Consider the following 23,881-nt stretch of genomic DNA (forward strand, 5'->3'; position numbering starts at 1 on the left):
CACTGACCGGCACACGGTAAACGGCGTCTCCCACTTTACACTGCGGTTACACTGAATTTTGTCACGATGACGATTCAATAAAAGAGTAAGAATCTTTATTAAACAAGGATTTTGTAGAAAAATGTAACATTTAAAATATCGCATCAAAAGGCATTACCAACAAATTAAAACAGCCGTTGCAATTTTTTTCATGGTAAAATACATATATATGTAAAAATACTCTTTTTTTTTTTTTTTAAACCCTCTTCCCTCCACAAGCAAGGCTGAACATTTTCACTTGTGTAGCTGTATTTCCATTATGTGACCCATACCGTCAACACAGAGGGCTTCATTCAGGTCCTCCAGTGGCTTTGGAAAGAACAAAATCAGTAAGATCAGGGAGAATGCCTGATCTCACTACCCATAATGCTGCTTACCTTTGTCAGTGACCAGGAATAAAACAAATCCAAAAAATAAACCCAAGTTCAGCCATTGTATGTGGTGATGTCCATGTAAGTGCATCTGTCTGACTGGGACGTAACGGTGGAGACTTTATTATCCAGGGTCCCCTTTTTGCGAAACTGGCGATTAGCAGTTCACTCCTTAATAAGGCTCTCTTTTCTCCGAGACCCGGGCCGGAGGGGTACGGCCATTACTGTTTAGTGTGCTACAGAAATCCTTAACGTGTCTTTTCTAAAATGCATTCTTCAATAGCACATGCGCCCGTGTGTTCTAGTAACATCTGAGGTAGTCAAGTCTTTCTACTGCTGTACGATTATGTCAGCTTCAGGCAGTATAAATATAATTAAAGTAACATATTAAAAATACACATTTATACATTAAAATGAAACAGTTTTTTACAAAAATAAAACACAGTCGATCACTGTTTCCCACAGTATACGTTTGTCATCCGATTTGTGAAAATGTCCCACTTCTGACAGAAAAACAACCAGCCCGGTGTGGTCCGAGTTCAGCACACTTTCAAATCTGTGTTTGTGGAGCGACCCGAAGGCAATCTGTTATATTGTCAGTTCCATAAAAACAAACATGAGGTTCAACATGTCAGCAGTAAAATGTAGGCAAATGTGGTGCAGCAACTCATTAAAGAAGATGTTCACAGTGAAAAGTTTAGTCAAGGCTTCCTGACTGTTAACAACGCCGGAGTCACTCCAGGCCCACAGACGTGACATCTTCCTATTTAACTTTTGGAATTGTACCGATACACCTCTGTAGGCCAAAGGCGTGTGCTGCTACTGCACAGCAAAGCATCCGCACGTGAATGTCAGAACGGGCCTGTTCCTCACCTGGCACAGTCTAATAACTGCAACCTTCCTTGCAATGGCAAACATCAACAGTTGACATCCAAACTTGAGAGATCTTCTGCCAGGTCGAGACAAAAACCAAGAATACCATGGGACAGTCTCAGATAAAATCCATCAAACTACAATCAGAGGATGGAGCTAAAAAAAATAAAAATAAATAAAAACACTGGATGAGAAAACTTCAGTCGGAGTCGTCACTGCTGGAGTTAATCAACATGGAATGCTCCTCTTTCCTGGCTTTCAAAGGTTTTCTCTTCCGTCTGCCTCCTAGCTGCATTCTTCTCTTCACAATCTCTGCAACACAGGAATAAAAGCATTGACCTACTCGGCCTTTAGTTCTTCTCCACACACGCACACACACACCACTCTCTGCTTCTACAAAGATAACGGCCATACCTGCAACACTATCATACTCGTGGAACTCATGCTGTTGCGCTGGCCAGTACAGACTTGGTCCTCTCTGGCATCCCCGGTAGAGGCGCGTGTGGAGAATGGCAAGAGTCAGTATTACCAGCAGGAATCCAAGGGCTGCTGCCGCCCAAGCTGCCTCTTCTGTGCGAGGGGTGGGCAAGTGGACACTTCTCTGTTCATCCATAGCTCCATCAGATTTCTGCAGCCTCATTTTCTCAGCACAGTCACACTCAAATGGAGGAGCAGCCATGTGAGGACAGCCCGAGTTCTTCTCTTGCTCTCCTCTCAGGCCTGTCTCATTCTCTGATCTGTGATTTCCTCCACCATCTTGTAAAGGCAGCTGTTGTCCTATCTGGTGGGACTCCTTTGCAGAATCGACCTGAATTGCCCCACTGCTTGGAGATCCTGCTTTGGAGGCAGCTCTGCCAGGTTTTGGATACACTGTCTGATGAAGACCTTTCACTTGCATCGCAGGGGATTCTAATTTGCCTTGATTGTGGCGATTCAGGATTCCGCTGCCTGATTTCACATTTGTGTAAGTTTCATTTCTATTAGTTACATTTCTCTTCTTCAGGTATCTCCTGCCACCACTCAGTCCAAGATCTTGCTTGGTCCACCTGAGACTATTAGGTTTCTGTTTCAGTGTAAGTGAAATAAATTGGTCAGGCATCTGTGAAAAGACTGCAAACTGCAACCCCACCTCTGTTTGTCTTACCGTCAAGTTCCCAAAGGGACAAGGTGCACTGCCATCTTTATCCAACAACATTTCGGATTTCCTGATCAGCAGATATTTGTAACGTTTTTCTTTATTGGACCTCAATTCTTCTTTCTGATCTTTTCTAACTGGAATCCACTTGCCAATTTCTTTATGGTCAATATGTGACATCTCTAGGGTGCGTCCCCAAGCAGCAAGAGCCAAAGGCTGAAAGACAAAAAAAAAGCCCCAAAAAACAAAACAAAAAAAGATATGCAGTAAGAGAGGAAAAAAGTACAGATCTGGCCAGAGGAGAACATGCGATGGGATGAGGAAAGTAGCACTTACAACTCACCCTCTCATGGCTCAATGTGGGGTAAGGAGTGATAATATGGTTACAATAACAGGACCTTGCCAAAGCCACCAAACCAGCCTTGAGGACAGGATGGACGCAAGGGTGATACAAGAAAGCGATCCCTCCATCCTTATAACCAAAAAAAAAAAAAAACGAGAAAAGAAAATAAATAGGAATTAGAAGACAACATCGGGCACCCGGTATTCTACCAGCACAGGTGGGTCTCCCCAGAAAGAGGCTGGCAAGCCAGAGGGGTTTACTCACAGGATGATCAGAAACTGGAGGCACAATCTGGCGTCTGTTAGTTTCTTATTTATTGGTTGCCCCTAACTGTGTACTGCGTGAGCGGAGAAACGGAATATCAAGAAAGAAAAGGCTAAAGAAATAAAACATTAAGCCATGGAATTTCTATGAGTTGAGGAGGAAGAGAGAGAGATACAGACATGAAGTATACACTTACATGAGGATAATAATTTAAATAAGAAATGATGTATAAAAAGTACAACGAAAAAAGTAGGGTGAGAAAAAGGGGACATCAAGAATAAGAGTGAGCGAGTTTGTCCGTTAAGAGGTCAGTAAACTGAAAATGGTCAGGAATAATTTTGCACTTTTGCGCCATTTGTTGAAAATCTTATAAGAGTCCAATTTATAAGAAAGACAATTTGTAAATATGCAAGCAAAATCATCAGTAGTAATTTGCGTAAATATTTAAGGTCAACGAAAGTAGGAAATAATTTCTGCAAAACTAGTAGCGGACTATTACCTGCACGAGTATCACAAAACAATAGCATTTTTCTTTATTATACAGAAAACTCAATTAAGACAGTAGTTCTAAACAAAAGCATTATTGCTCCATTACTCTTACATTTTTCCTGTCACATACGGTGATAACAAACAACACAGACTTTGCCGTAGGTATTACGTAAAATGGTTAAAATATACAACTTCCTGTTTATGAAATAATTTAAAAATAAATTTAAAAATAGACGCTAAGCTGAGTAGCTTCTGACCATGTGTCATCATGCTATGTAAAAATAATCAAAAAAGCTGTAAAAATCACACACATAAGAAAGATAAGGTTGTAATCCTTTTGTTTTTGAAGTGAGTGGTGGCCTGTCCAGGTGGTGTTCCTGCTTTGCACTTGATGTTTGCTGGGATGGCTCCAGCTGCCCCATGACCCTGCCCTGGATCAGCAGATCAGGTAGATGGATAGTTTCACAATGGGAAACTTCTGTGTGTGCTTCACAAAAAAAAAACCAACTCTCTTGGGATTTGAAACAAAAGGGTAGCAAGCCCACTCTCTACAAAACAATTACTATCATCTGTACAACTATGTGAACATTTTCATAGAAATGATCAAACCATTGTAAACGACTTAATACAGTGGAAATATATAGGGTGATCCAGATCTAATTATGCAATTTTTATTACGCTGTAACTTACATTACATAGAAAATCACACGAAAAATCCCGGACCATCGAGAAGTGTGCGAACTGACGACATGAAGAATCGTCTTTGCGCCGAACTGGAATCGTCCCCGCATAAATCAGAGTCATCCAGACGATCTGGATCTGCATAATTAGATCTGGACCACCCTGTACTTTAGAGTGCTACGTGACTTTTCCTGTGATTTTAATTGTAGCCTTCAGTTATTAATCTTAGAGAGTTGGGGGCAGTCGTTTAGTTTGACACCCCTAGTTATTTGGTCGTACTGGTTTGTGACTTGACCTGACAAACAGCTTTGATTTGGACTTAAGTCGGCCTTAAGATGGGCTCGTTTGCATGTGCAAAGCTGACCACCAATGAAGGCTCAGCCAGGAGGACAATGCACACAATGCAGCTGAAAGAGCAAAAGGAAAATGCATGTGTTGGAGGGTACCAGCAAAAGATGGGCACGTCTGTCTCATGCCTTGTATCTGTCATACCACAACAGAATGAAAAAGAAAGGGCAGAGATTGTGGGTCAACTAACCATAACTGGGAAGCATTTATGCAGGCTGTGAGGTTTCTGAACTCTGTTGGGACCCCCCTAACGGGACGACACACCAAAGTGCGATTGCCACATCTGTGGAAGGCTGCCTGTTTGTCACGGAGGCGACTGCAGGGTCGCAGCGCTGCAGCATAACACAGCGGACTCAACTCCGAGCCGATCACGGTTGCGCTATAAGCGCCTGTCGTCGATGGGTGATGCAAGGAACATTATAACTGCAGGGCAGAGTATTACTTGGCCACTAACCTGGCCGCGGCCCTGCCTGACTGCTGTGTCTGTGTATAGGAGAGCGATAGATCACGCTGCAATAAATAACCGTGCTGTTCCTGTTTCAAGTTGAATGAAGCTGGTGTCGCTAAAGTGCTGAGACTCGTGTTTTGGGGTGCAAGACAGGGACTCGCGCGTCACAAGGCACAGGAGCTGTAGGGCAGCATGTTAATTGGCTGCCAGAATGCAGAAAGCTTGTGATACTGGAAATTTGAAACTGTGTTGAAAATTTGCGAGATACTCATGTAATTCATCATCCCCTGCTACTTCTGTTCATGTCATTTGACATCCACTGAAGTGTCGAGATCAAGCAACTGCAGTCTTTTTGAGTTTGACAAGTTCTCACACTAGAAGTCGTATAATGTGCTGCTGTCCTAAGGTAATCATCGGTGCTCTAGGAAATGTCTATAAATGTCGTAAAACCAGTTTTGCCAGCTGATTATGAACCTAGAAGTCTGAGGCGCAGCACTCCGCAGGGCGTGAATACAAGGCCTTGGTGTGTAAGCCATTGAAGCCAGGCAAAGAGGGCATCAAAACAAAATCCTCCTAATTAGTTTTGATACTGTACACAGATGAAATATGGGTTATGACATAATGCCTGAAAACCTTGAGTTTGAAGGTCCATCATCATGAAGCCATCAATCCCCCAGACTCATGCTATGCTTTGGAAACGTAGACGCAAGACACTCTCAAACTCAAGCAGAGCAGGCATACTGTTAGCGTCCATTTTCTGACAGAATATTTATTAAAGCATACTGTTTAGATTGAACTTTTCCTGTCTTTTTTCCAAGTGCTGTTGAAAGTATCTGTCTGTTAAAAGATAGACTGTGTTTCGATTTAAACAAAATTATATTATTCAAAGTCACCCAAATCTTTGCAAAGATGAACCACTAGATTGAAAGAACTACAAAGGTTTTCTGTTAGAACAGAATCCATTCAGCTGGGCATATCCAACGACAAACATCTGTACGCCTTACAAAAATGTACTTGGGCTATGCTGGCTATTTGTACTATGATGAAAAATATCAGATGAACCTTATGGTTTCAATCTGCTTATTCCTTTAGATTGACATATTTATCACCGATCTTCATATGCAAATATTTGTTCTTACTGTTTTAGTATAGTGCCCTGTTTTTTAGCAAAATGACACACATTATGTTTTGACAATCTGACACATAAATGAACTAAAACCAGCACATAAGTTAGTCTCTGAAATGGAAACCCCCATTTAATAATAATTTAAAATGCATTTTTTTTTTTTAGCTCAACAAAACATTACTTCTTTAATACAAGAACAATATTCAGCAGGTACTGAAACTTGGTCCATTGGAGGAAAAGGGTTATGTCAGGATGCAAATTGGAACTCTGACCTTAAGGTTGCGGATCCAACGTTGAGGAGGGCAATATATATACTCTCCATATTGTGCCCCAACAGGACGGTGCTTCCCGCTGAAACACATGCAACAGTACATGAGAGACCACCCATCTGATAACCTAAATGCACCCACCCACTCCCTAAAGCACTTACCATACCTGTTAGGAATGCCTTCAGGGTACTGAATGGTCTTATTCATACAGACTGGTAGACCGTCCTTTAAGAGAAACAGAGAGTGGGGTTGGGGGGCTCTTGTTACTGTTATTGTGAATTGAAAGGCAGTGCAGTGTCTTTACTAAGGAATTCACTCCAAGGCATTGATTGCAATGCTCAGTGCTGCCTGTAAGCCAAGAGGTTTTAGATTGCAAAGAAACGGGGTCATCTTGAGGAGCTCAAGACAGAGATTTCCCCCTTCACTCTGTAGCTAAGACAGCTTCTAAACGTCACTGGCACACTTCCATGTACTGTATATGAAATCAGGCAGGCTCGGTCTAACTCTTCAGGACTGTTACCTGCACTTAAGAGTCAAGTGTTCTGGAAGCCATGCACTGAGCCACATAGAACCCCAGTGACCGGACTTGTATTTTGCCCATATTCTCTCCCACTATAGATGATCAGCTCAACTTTTACATTTTTAAAAAGGCATTAACTTACCACTGTAGAATATGTTCTGTTCACACTGGGAAGACGCTGCAAAGAACATACTGCAATTTAGGAGTGGGAACAACCATGTTGCTATGAGCCTGTGTCCTAAAATTGCCTTGTAAAGACACAGCAAGCAACACCTCAAAATAAGGACATTAAACAGTCAAACAAATAATATAAAATGTACCTCTTCAGGAGGGGGCCAGGGAGGACCAGTACACTGTACCTCTTTTGGACTGGGCAGATCAACTTCTAATAAGTGCTGAAAGTGCAAAAACAAACCAGGAAGACAGAGAAAAGGGCAATTAGGAATCTGTTTAACCAAATCCAACTTAACAGAGGTCTTGACTAAGGGTGGCACAGTATAACCGATGTGACCAAAGTCAAAGCCAACCCAACGTTAATAATGACTCAGACAAACAAAGGAGGGTTTGCTTGTTCAGGTGAGTCACACTGATAAGCTTTAGAAAACCGAGATCTCCCTGACATCACCGCCATTTTATTAAAGATGCTGACACATTTCACTCTTATCTTTCCGGACGTAGCAATCAGTCGTTCATGAAGCTAAAATAACCTGTCCACATTGCTCTGCCAGCGGACTATGAACCAGTTTATTTACCACCTAGAAATATAAATCAAAACAGCATAATGTTCTCTTTACACTGAGCATCCAGAGGCACAAACTGATACTTTGAATTTGTATCATTTGTGTTTATTACTCTTTGACCTCATTTTATACCGTTTCTTGTTGAGATGTAAGTGACAACGCCTGGCACAAACTGTTAGGCTCTTCTTAATATGTTTATCTTATCTTGTCGTTCTTTATAGTACCCATATGATCACTGTGTTTTACTGCTTAAGAAAAATCTGTTCATTGTTGTTTTTAATTCCTTTTTTTTTTTAAACATATTTGCCTATGGCTTGACTTCCATCCACTGTGTAGAGATGTGGTTCTCAAGTTCTTTCCTGAGGGCACGCTATGGCTCCATGTTGCTTTAATCAAGCAAGCTGTTATTTCCCAGTTTCTGTGTTTAGGTGTCAAGTCAGGAAATACAAAATTAGGTCTGCTAAATTTCTATAGGAATTTAGTACTTATGAAGTTATATATTAGGCAATTTATTGTTTATGTTTTCTCTTGGGTTTTAACCCCTTCATTAGCAAGATTTTCACAACACTTTCCCAGGTGTTCTGGTTATTTAAGCCATTACTCACTAGTGATTGCACTAGCAGACCTGACACTGCAGTAGCTGCGGTCTTTCAACATTTAGTGTAGTGTAGGCTGTCCACCCCGCTGGTCATTAATTGTTATTAATAGAACATAATTAAAGGAGTAAACTCCACACAAAAAGGAGAATTAGCAGGTAAATAACAAAAGTGAGTTAAGCATTTAAAGCTAAAGGCAAAATCACAAGTATTTCTATATTTTTGATAAATGTAAATATCAGGTTGTACTGGTTGTAGAATGCAGAGTAAGGAAAAAAAAAGCCCATCTAAATAAACAATGAGATCAATTATACATAAAATGACTGGAACAAAAACCTGCATCCATAGTGGTCCCCAACTACTGAACCTGAGAACAACTGGTCTGGGCTGGAGTACTCAAATGTATGTCATTTCCCAATCTGTTAGGGTCATCCTTTCCAGGATGTCTACCTTCTTTTGTAAATGGCCAAGAGTCATCACTGTGGATTAAACTTTAATCAGGCATCTAGGATACAATTAAAAAAGTCACACTAGATATCATTTACATAACATCCCAACAGTCTCATATAACCTCTTGACTGCAGGGACAGAATTTCACTGGCATAATCCTGTAGCTTCTTGCTTCATTTATCACTGGATGAGGACTGACACAAGCAGACTTCTATCGGCTCCTCCCGTTAGGGGGTGCCATAGCAGAACATCTGTTTCCATATCTTCCTGTACTCTGCATTTTGCTCTGTTACACCCACAACCTGCAAGTCTTCTCTTACCAAATCCATAAACCTCCTCTTAAGTCATTTGATCGTCCGTGACTGCTCCATCCTTAGCATCATTCTCCCAAGTTACCTAGCATCGCTCCTCTACACGTGTCCAAATCAACACAGCCTTGCCTTTTCTTTGTGCCCCTATGCTGAGCCTCTAAAGTACTCATTTCTAATCCTGTCCATCCTCGTCACACCCAATGCAAATCTTAACATCTTTAGTTCTGTCTCCCGTTTTTTGGGTCAGTGCCACCGTCTCCAATCCATATAACATAGCTGATCTCACTACCGTCCTGTAGACCTTCCCTTTCACTCTTGCTGATACCCGTCTGTCACAAATCACTCCTGACACTCTTCTCCACTCATTCCACCCTGCTTGCCCTCTCTTCTTCACCTCTCTTGCACTCTGCCCGTTATTCTGTACTGTTGAACATAGATAGATAGATAGATAGATAGATAGATAGATAGATAGATAGAAATTCACATAATCCAGCAGCAGTATACTGATACAAAAAACTATTAAATTAAATAGTAATAAAAATGCATGTAAAAGCAGACAATAAATTTGAGTAATGTTAGCATTTACTCCTCTGGGTGGAATTGAAGAGTCGCATAGTGTGGGGGAGAAACGATCTCCTCAGTTTGTCAGTGGAGCAGGACGGTGACAAAAGTCTGTCACTGAAGCTACTCCTCTGCCTGGAGATGACACTGTTCAGTGGATGCAGTGGATTCTTCACGATTGACAGGAGTTTGCTTAATGCCCGTCGCTCTGCCACAGATGTTAAACTGTCCAACTTTACTCCTACAATACAGCCTGCCTTCTTAACAAGTTTGTCCAGGCGTGAGGCGTCTTTCGTCTTTATGCTGCCACCCCAGCACACCACCGCGTAGAAGAGGGCACTCGCCACAACCGTCTGGTAGAACAGCTACAGCATCTTATTGCAGATGTTGAAGGACACCAACCTTCTCAGAAAGTATAGTCTGCTCTGACCTTTCTTACATAGAGAATCAGTATTGGCAGTCCAGTCCAATTTGTCATCCAGCTGCACTCCCAGATATTTAAAGGTCTGCACCCTCTGCACACAGTCACCTCTGGGTCCATCAGTATTTGAACTCATCCACCTTTACCAACTCTACTCTCTGCATCCTCACCATTCCACTGACCTCCCTCTCATTTACACACATGTATTCTGTCTTGTTCCTACTGACCATCATTCCTCTCCCCTCTAGAGCATACTGTATCTCCTCCTCTCCAGGATCTCCTCAGCCTGCTCCCTGCTCTTGTTACAGATCACAATTTCATCCACAAACATCATAGTCCACAGGGAATCCTGTCTAATCTCATCTGTCAATCTGTCCATCACCATTGCAAATAAGAAAGGGCTCAGTGCTGATCCCTGATGTAATCCTACCTCAACCCTGAATTCATCCGTCACTCCTATTGCAGACCTCACCACTGTCAGACTTCCCTCTTACATATCCTGAACAACTCTTACATACTTCTCTGTAGTACTCTTTCCCAGCATGAAACCATATCATCTCCCTTTTTAACCGCCTTTCCACTGCTCAATCCTGCAACATCATGCTGTGGCTGACCAGTTTTATCCTCTGTAGTTGCTACAGTTATATATATATATATATATATATATATATATATATATATATATAGATAGATATATATATATATATATATATATATATATATATATATATATATAGAGAGAGAGAGAGAGAGATCAAATTCTTTATTGTCATTATGCATACACATAACAAATTTTTTTGTTGGTAGGAATCAGCTTCAAGGCAGAATACTTAAAATACACAATACACTATAAATAATAAAATGAACATAAGTTTAAAAGACAGTAGCAATAAAATATCATCAAGTCCAGACTTTTCCTGAGTAGTACGCCTTCAGAGACCAGTGATCTGTGTGCGTGGGTCTGCAGGGGAGGAATACAAGTGTGTGTGTTTGATTACGAGGGAAAGTGCGTGTGCATGTCTACAGAGGGGCAGGTTAGGAGTAAATGTATGTGTGTATGTATCAGCAGGGGCAGATGGACTTCACAGCTCTGGGGAAAAAGCCGTCTTTCAGTCTGCTGGTGCGTGTTTTTATGCTTCTGTACCGCTTTCCCGAAGGCAGTGGTACAAACAGTCCATTTCCCAGATGGGTGAGATCCGCAGCTATACATTTGGTCCTCTTCTGCACCCTTCCATCATATACAGAGTCCAGGTCTAGGAGAGGACTTCCCACGATCCCCTGTGCTGTTCTCAACACCCATGCCAAGTCCTGCACATCTTAAAAATCTGTACCAGTACGGGCATCCTCTCACTTTCCAAGAATGAATTAAACAAACTGGTTAAAAACTCCACTGCCATTCCTCCTAAACACTTCCATTCTTCCACAGGGATGTCATCTGGACCAACAGCCTTCCCGTTCTTCATCCTCTTCATAGCTGTCCTTACTTTCTCCTTGCTAATCTGTTGCACTTCCTGAGTCACTATCTCCACATCATCCAACCTTCTGTCTCTCTCATTCATCAACCTCTCAAAAGTACTCTTTTCATCTTCTCAACACACTCTCCTTGCTTGTCAGTACGTTTCCATCTTTATCTAATATCACTAACCTGCAGTTCATCTTTCAAAGGCCATTGTCTTATGAAATTTCCCAGGTGAAGCCACATAACACAGCTTGTCTACAAACCATATACACTGGTCAGAAAAGTAAGGGAACATTTAATCATCACAATCTAACACCAGGTCAGTTAAGTTTCAGGGATATCGGTCTGTCCAGTTAGGAATCATGAGCGGTTGTGAATCAACTTCATCTGCTTTGGTGCAAATGAAAGTGACAACAGGTGCACTGGAGGAGCAACACCAAAACAACCCCCAAAAAAGGAGGTGGTACCACAGACAGTTGCTCTCCCCTTATCCCTCCTGACTGATTCTTCTCTAATTAGTGTCCTTGTCACCACTGGTAGCATGAGGCCTCCAAGATGGCACATCCATATGTGCCATTGCAAGAAGGTTTGCTGTATCTCTCAGCACAATCTCAACAGCATGGAGGAGATACAGTTACAAAAGGAGAGCTGGACAGGACCATAGAAGGGCATCAACCCAGAAAACAGGTCTTGTATCTGCTCCTTTGTACAAGGAGGAATTAAAAGGAGCACTGCCAGAGCCCTACAAAATGACCTCCAAACTGTCAGAAACAGACTCCATGAGGGTGATATGAGGGCCAACATCCTCTAGTGGGATCTGTGCTCACAGTCCATCACCATGCAGCTCGACTGATAATCGCCAGAGAATATCACAATTGGCAGCTCTGCCAGTTAGCACACCATTTTCTTCACAGATGAGAGCAGGTTCACGCTGAGCACATGTGACAGACATGAAAGGTTGTGGAGACACTGTGGTGAATGCTATTCAACCTGCACCATCATCCAGCATGACCGGTTTGGTGGAGGTATTGTAGCGCTGCCACATAAAGATAATGTGTTCTGCTGTCGATCGGTTGTTGGGGGGGAATTGCTTCTGACAGAGATTGACAGCGGTACCCCAGAGGTGGAACTTCCGGTTGGTTCGGGGATTCATTAGCATAAAGCGCGCCGTCTTTGAAAAGGAGAAGAAGGGAGAAAGAGAGGAAACGAAGAACATCGGATAACAGATAAAGGCAGATCAGCTTTTGCTCTGGCCATGAGATAAGCCTAGGAGCTCCTATTAGTCCTGTAGGAAGGTGGATGGTCTTCGCCTGGGAATCGATTGTTCCGCTATTACCTACGGACGCGGGTGAGCTACCGAAACGGACTTACTATACTTTAATCATGGCGCAAGTCTGACTGTATGTCTTTTATGACGAAGAGGAGATTGGTAATATAGTCTGCTATTTTCAGGACTCCTCATCAACTCGCTGGCCGTTGCGGGAATATTACGGTGGACTATCTGCGGACTTATTTCGTTATCTCTGGAACGGGAATTGGGAGGATAAAAAAACTGTTGATGTATAATAACTTGTATATGTGTGGCGCTGCAAATTAAGGGTTATTTAGGTTCGGGGGCGATCCATTTGTAAGGGATTATTTATCTAGTTGTTGTTTATTTGATGAACTGCAAGTATAAATATGGTATATGGTGGGCAGTGACCTATAAATGTATCGATATTGAGGGATTGCTTTATTAGAATAAAGGCGATACGGGAAATTTATTAAGGTGTGATATTGGCCTATCCTTTTATCATCTGACTTTAGCTAGGTCAGAATAGTGGTAGCATTTCTCTCAGGCTAGTGCTCGAGACGAATTGTTACAGTTGGTGCCCTCTCTGAGGATTAGGATCATATACGACTTTATATTCCCCGTATTTTGTCTAAATTTACTCAGAGTCACTATGAGTGTGTCTTGATGCCGCTAGAGCAGGAGGATGCCAGTCCGAATGTATCGCTGTGGGGGATCCGGTAGCCGCCACGTCACCGTCAGGACTCCTGCAGGATCCCATGATCTATCTAGTCTGTTACAGTCCATGTATCTGGAAGATCCACCTACACCGGACGAGGAGGACGTCGATGGAAACCCGCTGTTACTCGCGGCGGTTTCCGAACGTCTTGATGCTCTGGACGAAAGAATAACCTCTGTGGCAGAAAGTACAATATCTCGGGAAGAGGGGCTCGCGTTTATGTGGATACAGCGATCTCAGAGCTTAAAGACAACTTCACTGCCCAGCTAGCGGCTATGGAGCGAGAGATTGTGCAGTGTTTACAGCGAGATCGCCAGTGGAAGGATGAACTGCGTAAGGAGATTCGGAAAAGTATTTCCGCGATTAAAATGCCGGCTGCTCAGTCAACGCCGGGGGGAGCATCGCGCATTTATCAGTCTCATGCGCTTCCGCATGTGCGGCGCTCGCTTGGAATTTCCCAAGTTTAAAACGGATTATACTTCAGAAGATGTAATTGACTTTTGGAGCGGGGAAGCTTTTGTGGCTGCTACACGCTGGGCAATGAAGAGCTTATGGGGTGATAAACACCTCTTTACAAGGTCCAGGTAGAAGCTGGTGGCAGGCTGCCCGACACAAAATTACTGACTGGATTTCTTTTAAACAGGAATTCCTTAATGCTTTCCTGCCTTCCGGATATAAGATGGAACTTGAAGAACGTCTCCGGTCGATGGTACAAGCCCCTACACAGTCCATTAGAGATTTTGCTTACGATTATCGGGCTCTGTGTCTGAAGTGGCAACCTGACATGGCAGAGGAAGAGCTGGTATGCCGTATATTAACGCATGTAATCCACGCTTGGCTGGAGGATTGAGGGAGTAGTGACCTCGGTGGAACAGCTGGTGAAGGTGGGTTCTCTTGTGGAACGAGACTGGGCTGCTTCCAAAGAATACTGGAATAAAGTGCAGACTACAAAAAAGGAAGTTCAGTCCACCAAAGCACCTAAAAAACGAAACAGCCTTACTGAAGTGGGGGTCTCAGTGGTCCAAGTACAGACTTCTCTTCTGGTGGTCTCGACTCAGGTGCGGGATTACACATAGATGCAGTCGTGGATACGGGAGCCACTTCACTTTAATGAAGAAAAGCTTGTGGAAAAGAATGGCACTACCTGGGAAAACCTCAAACGCCACCTCTGTCAAATTTATTTTGGCTGATGGCACCAAGCATGTGGCCGTGGGTAGGGTTTCATTACCGTTCCAAATGGATTTGACCTCTGGCAGGCTGAAGCCTATGTTCTGGAGGACAAGCACTTGACCATTCCATTGCTCCTTGGTTTGGATTTTACTACCTCCATCCGGATGTCTGTACATCTGCATTTGAGGAGCTACTCAATAGATAGTGGTGAAATGAGGCCTTTCTTATCCAAGGCTCACGAAGAGTTGGGATGGTTCAGTCTCAATTTTTATGCTGCTGAGGTAATGACCTCCAAGACCAACTCACTGGCAAGCGTTCTGGAACAACCTATGGAGGTGCAGCCTCTATTATGTCGATCGTCAGAGGTGTGGACAAAAACTCGGTTTGACAGTACAATAACTCATATTATAAGGACTAAAGATGAGATCCCAGTCGTCATCGGGCATACAGAGTATCCCCCCAGAAGAGGGAAATTATAAGAGCACATCTGGACAAGATGTTGCAGGATGGCGTCCTAGAACCATCAACTTCACCATGGGCCTCTCCTGTAGTCCTTATCAAAAAACGGGATGGGTCATATCGGTTCTGTGTTGACTACAGGGGATTAAATGCAAAAACCCATCATGATGCTTATCCAATGCCCCTAGTTCAAGAAATCTTGGAAAGTCTGCATGGGGCAAACATCTTTAGCACCTTGGACCTCCGCTGTGGATATTGGCAGGTGCAGATGGAAGAATATAGCAAACCAAAGACAGCAGTAATTACCCCCGAGGGATTATTCCAATTCAGAGCCATGCCATTCGGGCTGAAGAATGCTGGGGCTAGTTTCCAGCGTCTGATGGAGCAAGTTCTCAAGGGGTTAATTGGGAAAATCTGCTATGTATATATTGATGATATAGTGGTGTTCTCCCCAGCACTGCAACCACATCTGCAACATCTAGAAGTGGTCTTCCAGAGGTTGCAACAGGCACATCTGACACTAAATGTGGAGAAGTGTTATTTCCTTCAACCCCAGATTAAATTTTGGGCCATGTGGTATCAGGAAAAGGGGTTGAAGTAGACCCTGAAAAGGTGGCAGCAATTCAGAACTATCCTACCCCCACTGATATTAAAAGTCTACAGAGGTTTCTTGGTCTTGTAGGATGGTACCACAAATTTATCCCTCGATTGGCTGACATCGCTGCACCTTGCGTCACTTGCAGAAGAAGGATGTTCCATGGGAATGGACAGCAATGTCAGGATGCAGTGGAACAATTAAAGGGGGCCCTCCAATCTCCACCCATCCTGGCTCAACCTGATGTACAACTCACATTTCAAGTTCATACAGATGCCAGCAACATCGGGCTTGGAGCGGTCCTGACTCAAACAAGCGAGGGGGATGAGAGAGTAATTGCTTATGCATCAAGGGCTCTGCATGGGGCTGAGCTAAATTACTCCACCTCGGAAAAGAATGTTTGGCGGTAGTCTGGGCTGTGGAAAAATGGCGCACTTCCTAGAAGGGGTGGAATTCGAGGTCTTCACAGATCATAATGCACTGACTTGGGCTTTTAATCAACGAAGACGTCATCTCGACTGACCAGATGGGTTTTGCGCCTCCAAGCTTTCAATTTCAAGGTATTTTATCAGAAGGGCTGCAATAACATTGTCCCGGATGCGCTGTCCCGGAGTTATTGGATGTCTGGAGATATATGTATGGTAACTACTCATACTCAATGGACAGATCTACCTTTAAGTATGCAGGACCTAGCTCGAGCACAAACCAACTGTCCTGTGTGCCAGAAGGTTGGCAAGATTCTAATGAGATGGGACGGGATCGCATACATTTCAAGGACATCCAGGGTGTCCTTTTCCGGGTGGTGCCGGCCAGTCTTGGAGGATCCAAATGCCAGTTAGTGGTCCCGGAAGAATATGTACCCAACTTCCTTAATTATTACCACGACAGTCCTTTTGGTGGGCATCTTGGGCGAATGAAGACTTTGATGAAGATTCTGGAAGTAGCATGGTGGCCCACCATTCAAGGGACGTTTGGAGCCATGTGAAATCATGTAAAATCTGTCAACAATTGAAGAACCCCCCTGGTAAGCCAGTAGGATTTCTCCAATCCACGATTACATCTGAACCCGTGAAATGCTGGGAGTTGATTTAATGGGGCCTTTACCTTCATCCAAAGCCCAAAAGACAGTGCTAATGGTGGTAGTGGACTATTTTTCAAAATGGGTAGAACTCTTTGCTCTCCGGGACGCCAAGGTTCCAAAGATCTGTTCTACGCTCAAAGATGAGATTTTCACCGCTGGGGGTCCCAAAGTATATTGTGTCTGACAGGGGCCCGCAATTTACTAGCTCTATGCTTCAGGAACTATATACAGCGTGGGGTATCAAACAGAAACTTACCACGGCTTACCATCCAGAGCAATTTAACTGAAAGAGTGAATAGGACTTTGAAGACTATGGTAGCCTCCTATGTGGGTGAACGACACCAAGATTGGGATAAGTGGCTGCGGAGCTCCGATTTGCTATCAACACAGCGTGCATGAGGCCACTGGTGAAACCCTGCTCGGGTGGCTATCGGACGACAACTCAAAAGTCCCTGGATCGCCTTATCACCCCAGCACCTCTCCCAGATTCAAAGATATATAATACAATACAGATCCTCGAAAAATTAAAGCAGCAAGTACAACGGAGGTTAGTGAGTGCTACATCCAGACAGGCTAAGTATTATAATGCACGACGGCGGTACCCTTTGCTGTCGGGGACTTGGTTTGGGTTAGGACACACCCACTCTCCAGTGCTGTCAACAGATTTGCTGCTAAACTAGCCCAAGTGGGGGTCCAGTAAGAATAATAAAACGATTAGGACCGGTTAATTTCCGCATACAAAGGGGTAGTGGTGTAGATGCCATAGTGGAAACAATACATGTGGCCAATATCAAGCCCTACTTTGGACCCGCCGTGCCGACTGGGGTGGGGATCTATGTAGCGCTGCCACATAAAGATAATGTGTTCTGCTGTCGATCGGTTGTTGGGGGGGAATTGCTTCTGACAGAGATTGACAGCGGTACCCCAGAGGTGGAACTTCCGGTTGGTTCGGGGATTCATTAGCATAAAGCGCGCCGTCTTTGAAAAGGAGAAGAAGGGAGAAAGAGAGGAAACGAAGAACATCGGATAACAGATAAAGGCAGATCAGCTTTTGCTCTGGCCATGAGATAAGCCTAGGAGCTCCTATTAGTCCTGTAGGAAGGTGGATGGTCTTCGCCTGGGAATCGATCGTTCCGCTATTACCTACGGACGCGGGTGAGCTACCGAAACGGACTTACTATACTTTAATCATGGCGCAAGTCTGACTGTATGTCTTTTATGACGAAGAGGAGATTGGTAATATAGTCTGCTATTTTCAGGACTCCTCATCAACTCGCTGGCCGTTGTGGGAATATTACGGTGGACTATCTGCGGACTTATTTCGTTATCTCTGGAACGGGAATTGGGAGGATAAAAAAACTGTTGATGTATAATAACTTGTATATGTGTGGCGCTGCAAATTAAGGGTTATTTAGGTTCGGGCGGGGCGATCCATTTGTAAGGGATTATTTATCTAGTTGTTGTTTATTTGATGAACTGCAAGTATAAATATGGTATATGGTGGGCAGTGACCTATAAATGTATCGATATTGAGGGATTGCTTTATTAGAATAAAGGCGATACGGGAAATTTATTAAGGTGTGATATTGGCCTATCCTTTTATCATCTGACTTTAGCTAGGTCAGAATAGTGGTAGCATTTCTCTCAGGCTAGTGCTCGAGACGAATTGTTACAGTATATCCTTGGAGAGTCCACATGATAGGCAACTTTACTCTGACTGCTGTTAGGTACTGGGAAAATATCCCCAGAGCCATTGTCAAACCTTATGCTGGTGCAGTGGGCCCTGGGTTCCTTCTGGTGCAGGACAGTGCCCGGCCTCATGTGGCCAGAGTGTGTAGGCGGCTCCTGGATAACAAAGGCACTTATGCCGACTAGCTAGCAAGTTCTGCAGACGTGAACCCAATTGAGAGGCTCTGGGACGTTATGTGTCATTGCATCTGATGCCACCAAGTATCACCACAGGCTATCCAGGAGCTCACGGATGCCCTGATCCAGGTCTGGAAGAAGATCCCTCAGGCCATCATCTGCCATCTCATTAGGAACATGTCCATATGTTGTCGAGTGTACTGTATACAGGCTCGTGAGGGCCAGACACACTACTGAGTCACATTACGAGTTCCCGTGATGAAATTCACACAAGTTGGACCACCCTGTGATTTCAATTTTTGACTTGGACTTTCAGTGTGATGTTCAATCCAGCTGTCAATGGGTTAGTGTTTTTGGTTTCCATTTACTATTGTTACAATATTTTGTTCTCCACGAATTACACAGTATTAGTAAAGATTTTCCAATTGAGTAATTTGTTCATTGAGATGCAATGTGTAATTTAAGTGTTCCCTTAATTTTGTTGAGCAGTGTACCATCCATTGTACATTTCTTTGCATGTTATTTAATAGAATTTAATTGAAAGCCATTCAAAGAAACTTGACAGACATGGTCAATTGTTTTCATGATTCTGTAATCAGTACCCCAACAGCTTAAGTGACTTCTTTAGCATCTCACAAACAGTCACTAATGGGAACTGAAGTAGCATTACAGTCCTGTGTTTAATAAAATGGGTGAATAGTGTGACCTAATGCCTAGAGTACATTTCCAACTGGTCATTACAATTTGACCAGTCGATACTTGCTATACTCTACACGTTTCTTCATCCTAACACCTGCTCTGGCTTATCCAAAACCTGAAACTAAAACCAACTGCTAAGTGGACTTTGCCCCCACTGGCTTCCTTATAACCTGGTATGACTCCTGAACCACAAACCACTGCATACATGGTGGCACAGGTTACTGGCATGCAGCTCCTTCTTTTCAGCGTTTATTGTTTATGACATATGCTTCTAGTAATTACAAAAACCTCCGCCATCCCATACAATCACTTTCTCTATTCAGTAAACGTTACAGAACATCAACACTCGCACAAGGAGATTAAGAGACACAGGTTTCAAAACTACTCAACTGACAATCCTACTGGTGTTGTATTCATTCTATTTTATTAGTCCTGCACTGCGGTCAAACCTTCTGTTTAAGGGAGAGGCAAGTAACAATTTTATTGTACTATTAAACAAGACAATAAATCAGAACCTAAACTTGAAATCGCACCAGACATAAAACAGACTTCTTTGTTGGAGGGCCGACTAACATAATTTCTCGGTCCATCATAGCCATTCAAATTAGTGTCGTTACCTGCATACACCAGTAGAGGTCCCCCGAGGCATCATTTTCCGTGCTTGGCAAAATCATTTACATTCTAGGAAAAGTTCCTCAAAGTACATTCGTGCTGCTTTCGCCCATTACTACCTTCATATTCGTTAACAGTGCTTTGTTGTGCCGCTTACGCCAATCGGTTTGAGTACTACATTCAAACCCTCTTAGCCCCGCAAGCACTTTTATTGTTGTTCTTCGACAGCGTCTACGTACTCGGCCACGCTCGCCTGTCTGTTTAACGCATGCGTGCACTCGTGTCTGCCGCTGCCCTCGAACCCAAGGCCGCGCTTTACTCAGCATGCAGGAGAGCACAGCAGCTCTGCTCACTCACCTCCCCGGTATCGCACTCCTCTCCTGCCGTCAGCGTCCTGGTCCACCCTGGGACTGTCGGCCACTCTGTATCCAGTACTGTTCGGGTTTGATCCGGCAGTATCAAAATAAGCAACACAAGTGAATAAAGCCACATTAGAAGTATTGTCAGGTAAGACCTAAATGATTACACTTGTATCGCCGTTTAAAATGGGCGCTTTGGCCACGTAACACAAAGGCGCGTCTCTACTTTTTAGTTGTTACCCTGCTCTGTTACAGTTTGGTGGCACTGTTTTCCAAATACGATAAAGTATTCCTGTAGAACGGTGGCGCCAAAGGGACAAACCTCCTACATCCACGTGCGCCTCCCAAACACTCCCAGGCGCAATAGAAGCGTCGCCGTGGTTGATGCTCGTGTAGGATTTTTCCTGTTCGTGTGTACCATTCTGACAGTGTTCCCCCTGGTTGTTTGGACGAGGCCGAGTTTAACGCCAGTATTGGGAAACATTACACAGTTGAGTCCCATTTTCGGCTTTTCACTCAAGTAAAACCAGGCACCTGCTGTCCAGTTGGCATTTAACCGCGTCACGCTACGAGAAGCGCATTCATTCCAGGCATGTTTGCGTGGCCGTGTATACTCGTGCACTGGGCCGGTAGTTGCCATATTAGATCGTTAGAACAATGAGACTAGAACAGGCCATTTAGCCCAACAAAGGTCACCATCCCTATCCACTTATTTCTTCCGAAAAACATCGAGTCGAGTTTTGAAAGACCCTAACGCCCACCACACTACTTGGTAGCTTATTCCAAGTGTCTATCATTCTTTGTGTAAAGAAAAACTTCCTAATGTTTTTTGCGAAATTTACCCTTAAGATTCCAACTGTGTCCCCGTGTTCTTGATGAACTCATTTTAAAATACAAGTCTAGATCTACTGTACTAATTCCCTTCATAATTTTAAACACTTCAATCATGTCACCTCTTAATCTTCTTTTGCTTAAACTGTATAGGCTTAGCTCTTTTAATCTTTCCTCATAATTCAACCCCTGTAGCCCCGGAATGAGCCCAGTCGCTCTTCTCTAGGCCTTTTCTAGCGCTGCTATGTCCTTTTTTGTAACTTGGGCCCAGTTGTTGAAACTATTTAATCGGGATAAACATGATCTGGATTTTAAAAATCCCATGTTTTGCTATCCAGGATCTGGTAATTCATTTTACTTTCATGCTGGTTTTTCAAAGCAACACTAGATTGGATCACTGTTATCCAGATACAGAATATTCAGGATTACCAAATCCGGTTTACAAGTGCTTTAGATGAAACCCACAGTGTAGCCTACTGGCTATGTGAAGAACAGCAGACAGACCAAAAATACCAGTAGCCAAATAGCCATCACGTGTGTTACTTGGAAGAAACAGAAAACACCACAATAAACAAATATTTTTCCATTTCATTTATAAACAGTCAGATTCCATTTCAGTCTCACAAGAATGAATGACTGAATGAATAAAATATTTCCCCACATATGCACTGTGGTTATTTTTATATAATTGTAAAAAAAAAAAGTCCAATAGTCCACAAAATAAGGAACATTTACAGTTCCTCATTGGTACAGAGACCAGCTCTTTCAATTTCTGCTTTTAGGAGTTGGATTTCCATTCTGACTTTAATTTGTTGTAGTCGGCGGAGGAGTAAGGAGGAGTTGTTCCTTTGCCAGAAGAATCTGCACTTCTGCTCTTTCAGTTTCTCTTGTAAGAAGCACCTCGTATGCGTCACCCTCCACGTTTGGAGAATGCTTATGGTTTCTTTTTAAAGGTTCTGTGACATCATCTACTGTTAAATTCTGCTCTGTACTTCTAAAATTTTAATTTTTATACTGTATTGAGAATTTGTTCTGTTCTGTGTATTGTATTGTGTTGTATTGACCCCCTTCTTTTTGACACCCACTGTACGCCCAACCTACCTGGAAAGGGGTCTCTCTTTGAACTGCGTTTCCCAGGGTTTCTTCGATTTTTTCCCTACAAGGTTTTTTTTGGGAATTTTTTCTTGTCGTCTTAGAGAGTCAAGGCTGGGGGGCTGTCAAGAGGCAGGGCCTGTTAAAGCCGATTGCGGCACTTCCTGTGTGATTTTGAGCTTTACAAAAATAAACTGTATTGTATTGTAACAGCTGGCTCTGTCTGCGAGGATCCACCTTCTTCCTCAACCACTTGACTGAGATTGAGGACAAATTTCCTCTTCATTAGGAGGACCAGGCCCACCCTCCTCTGTAACTGTGGGCTCACCATCAATTCCATGCAGAGCTTCTGATTTGGCACCACCAATAATATCAAGGACAATGTCAGTATACTCACCCCTCTTGAAAGGCATGTTACCCGTTGTGGGGTTTTTGGCCTCAGCAAGGTCCTTTGTTGCCTTGGCTTTAAGGTTCTTCCATCTTAATATGATTTGTTTTGTGGTCCTTTTCTGACCAGCCCTTGTAGCATTCACATTCTTGGTGATGTCCTCCCAAATGTTCTGTTTGCATATCTTGGCCACCTCTCTCCCCTTTAATGAACTGAAGTGTCCTACTATGGAGGAATAATGGCACCTAACACCCTCCAACAGTGCATGGTTTTCTGCCCTTTTGAGTCCATGGTTCCATCCCTTTTGTGTAGCTAACACTGATTTTATAGGCCTTGTGCTTGATTGGGGCAATTCAACACATGACAAACCAGTCAGCTCGTTGTTGTTTAATTGGTGTGTGACCAAATAAAATCACCAATTTCTTACACACCTCGGTCGTAGGTTTACAGAGGCATTGGCATGGCAGGTGTTGTTCATCGCTACCACCAAAAATACCGTTAAAGAATGTATGCTGAGCGTGCGCAATACACTACAGAGGAACTGTATGCCCGTTTTCACTTTGGGAGGCATGATATCAAGTACATTGCAGGCCTTGTCAGGCCAAAGGTACAGCACAAAACCAAAAGGAGTCACGCTCTGTCTGTGGAGGAACAGGGACTAACTGCACTGCGCTTTTACACCTCTGGGACTTTCTACCAGGTTGTTGGTGACATTATGGGAGTGGGCAAGTCAACTGTTAGTAATGTGGTGAAAGCTGTCTCAGTTGAATTGGCCAGTCTGGTCAATAAATTTGTTTCATTTCCCAAGGATGACCAGATGGTGCAAACTAAGCAAAGTTTCTTTCTTTTGGGGAACATACCTAATACTATTGGTGTTATTGATTGTACTCATGTGCACATTCAAGCACCTCATGAAAGGGAGTGGCAGTATGTGAACCGAAAAGGGAGGCACAGCATCAATGTCCAACTTGTGGCCACCGCTGACCTCATCATCACAAACTGTGTTGTCAAGTGGCCAGGGTCTGTCTATGATGCACGTATCCTGAGGGAGAGCGCACTATATAGAAAGCTCCAGTCCAACTGACCAAATGGCATAATATTGGGTGACAGTGCTTATCCACTCCTGCCATGGCTGATGACCCCTTCTCCAGTTGCAAACACACCTGAGCAGGCAGGCTTCAAAACAAGATACACAATTGAGCGCTTAAATGGAGTCCTGAAGAGGCGCTTTGCATGCCTTAACTACTTGCGGGTGGAACCCAAGGTGGCATGCAAT

At 43.4% G+C, this 23,881-nt stretch overlaps 1 protein-coding gene across 4 annotated transcripts; it reads right to left on the bottom strand.

The window, feature by feature from the left end:
* Nucleotides 1-222: 222 nt before the first annotated feature.
* On the bottom strand, nt 223-20,746 carry tp53i13 (tumor protein p53 inducible protein 13). Of its 4 annotated transcripts, none has more exons than XM_039757191.1 (9): nt 20,293-20,746; nt 7,227-7,301; nt 7,049-7,084; nt 6,548-6,611; nt 6,390-6,505; nt 2,762-2,890; nt 2,428-2,634; nt 1,698-2,346; nt 223-1,595 (listed from the first exon to the last, which is right to left on the bottom strand). In XM_039757191.1, exons 1-9 carry the CDS (start codon nt 20,425-20,427, stop codon nt 1,483-1,485), a joined length of 1,524 nt encoding a protein of 507 aa, XP_039613125.1. In that variant the 5' UTR covers nt 20,428-20,746; the 3' UTR covers nt 223-1,482. The 4 variants fall into 4 exon arrangements, with proteins under 4 accessions (XP_039613125.1, XP_039613126.1, XP_039613127.1 ...); XM_039757192.1 differs by having other exon boundaries at nt 6,390-6,468; nt 6,553-6,611; nt 20,293-20,744; XM_039757193.1 differs by lacking the exons at nt 6,390-6,505; nt 6,548-6,611 and having other exon boundaries at nt 20,293-20,743.
* Nucleotides 20,747-23,881: the final 3,135 nt, after the last annotated feature.

The sequence above is a fragment of the Polypterus senegalus genome, chromosome 6 (genome assembly GCF_016835505.1).
Source record: "Polypterus senegalus isolate Bchr_013 chromosome 6, ASM1683550v1, whole genome shotgun sequence".
Lineage (NCBI taxonomy): Eukaryota > Metazoa > Chordata > Cladistia > Polypteriformes > Polypteridae > Polypterus > Polypterus senegalus.

Bases quoted from the DNA above. Each gene is read 5' to 3' on its own strand.
- tp53i13 (XM_039757191.1), bottom strand. From the start codon at position 20,427: ATGTGGCTTTATTCACTTGTGTTGCTTATTTTGATACTGCCGGATCAA. The intron at 7,302-20,292 runs GTGAGTGAGCAG...TTGCACTTTCAG, and splicing joins AGGAGTGCGATACCGGGGAG to CACTTATTAGAAGTTGATCT. The intron at 6,612-7,048 runs GTAAGTTAATGC...TTTCTCTTAAAG, and splicing joins ACAGAACATATTCTACAGTG to GACGGTCTACCAGTCTGTAT.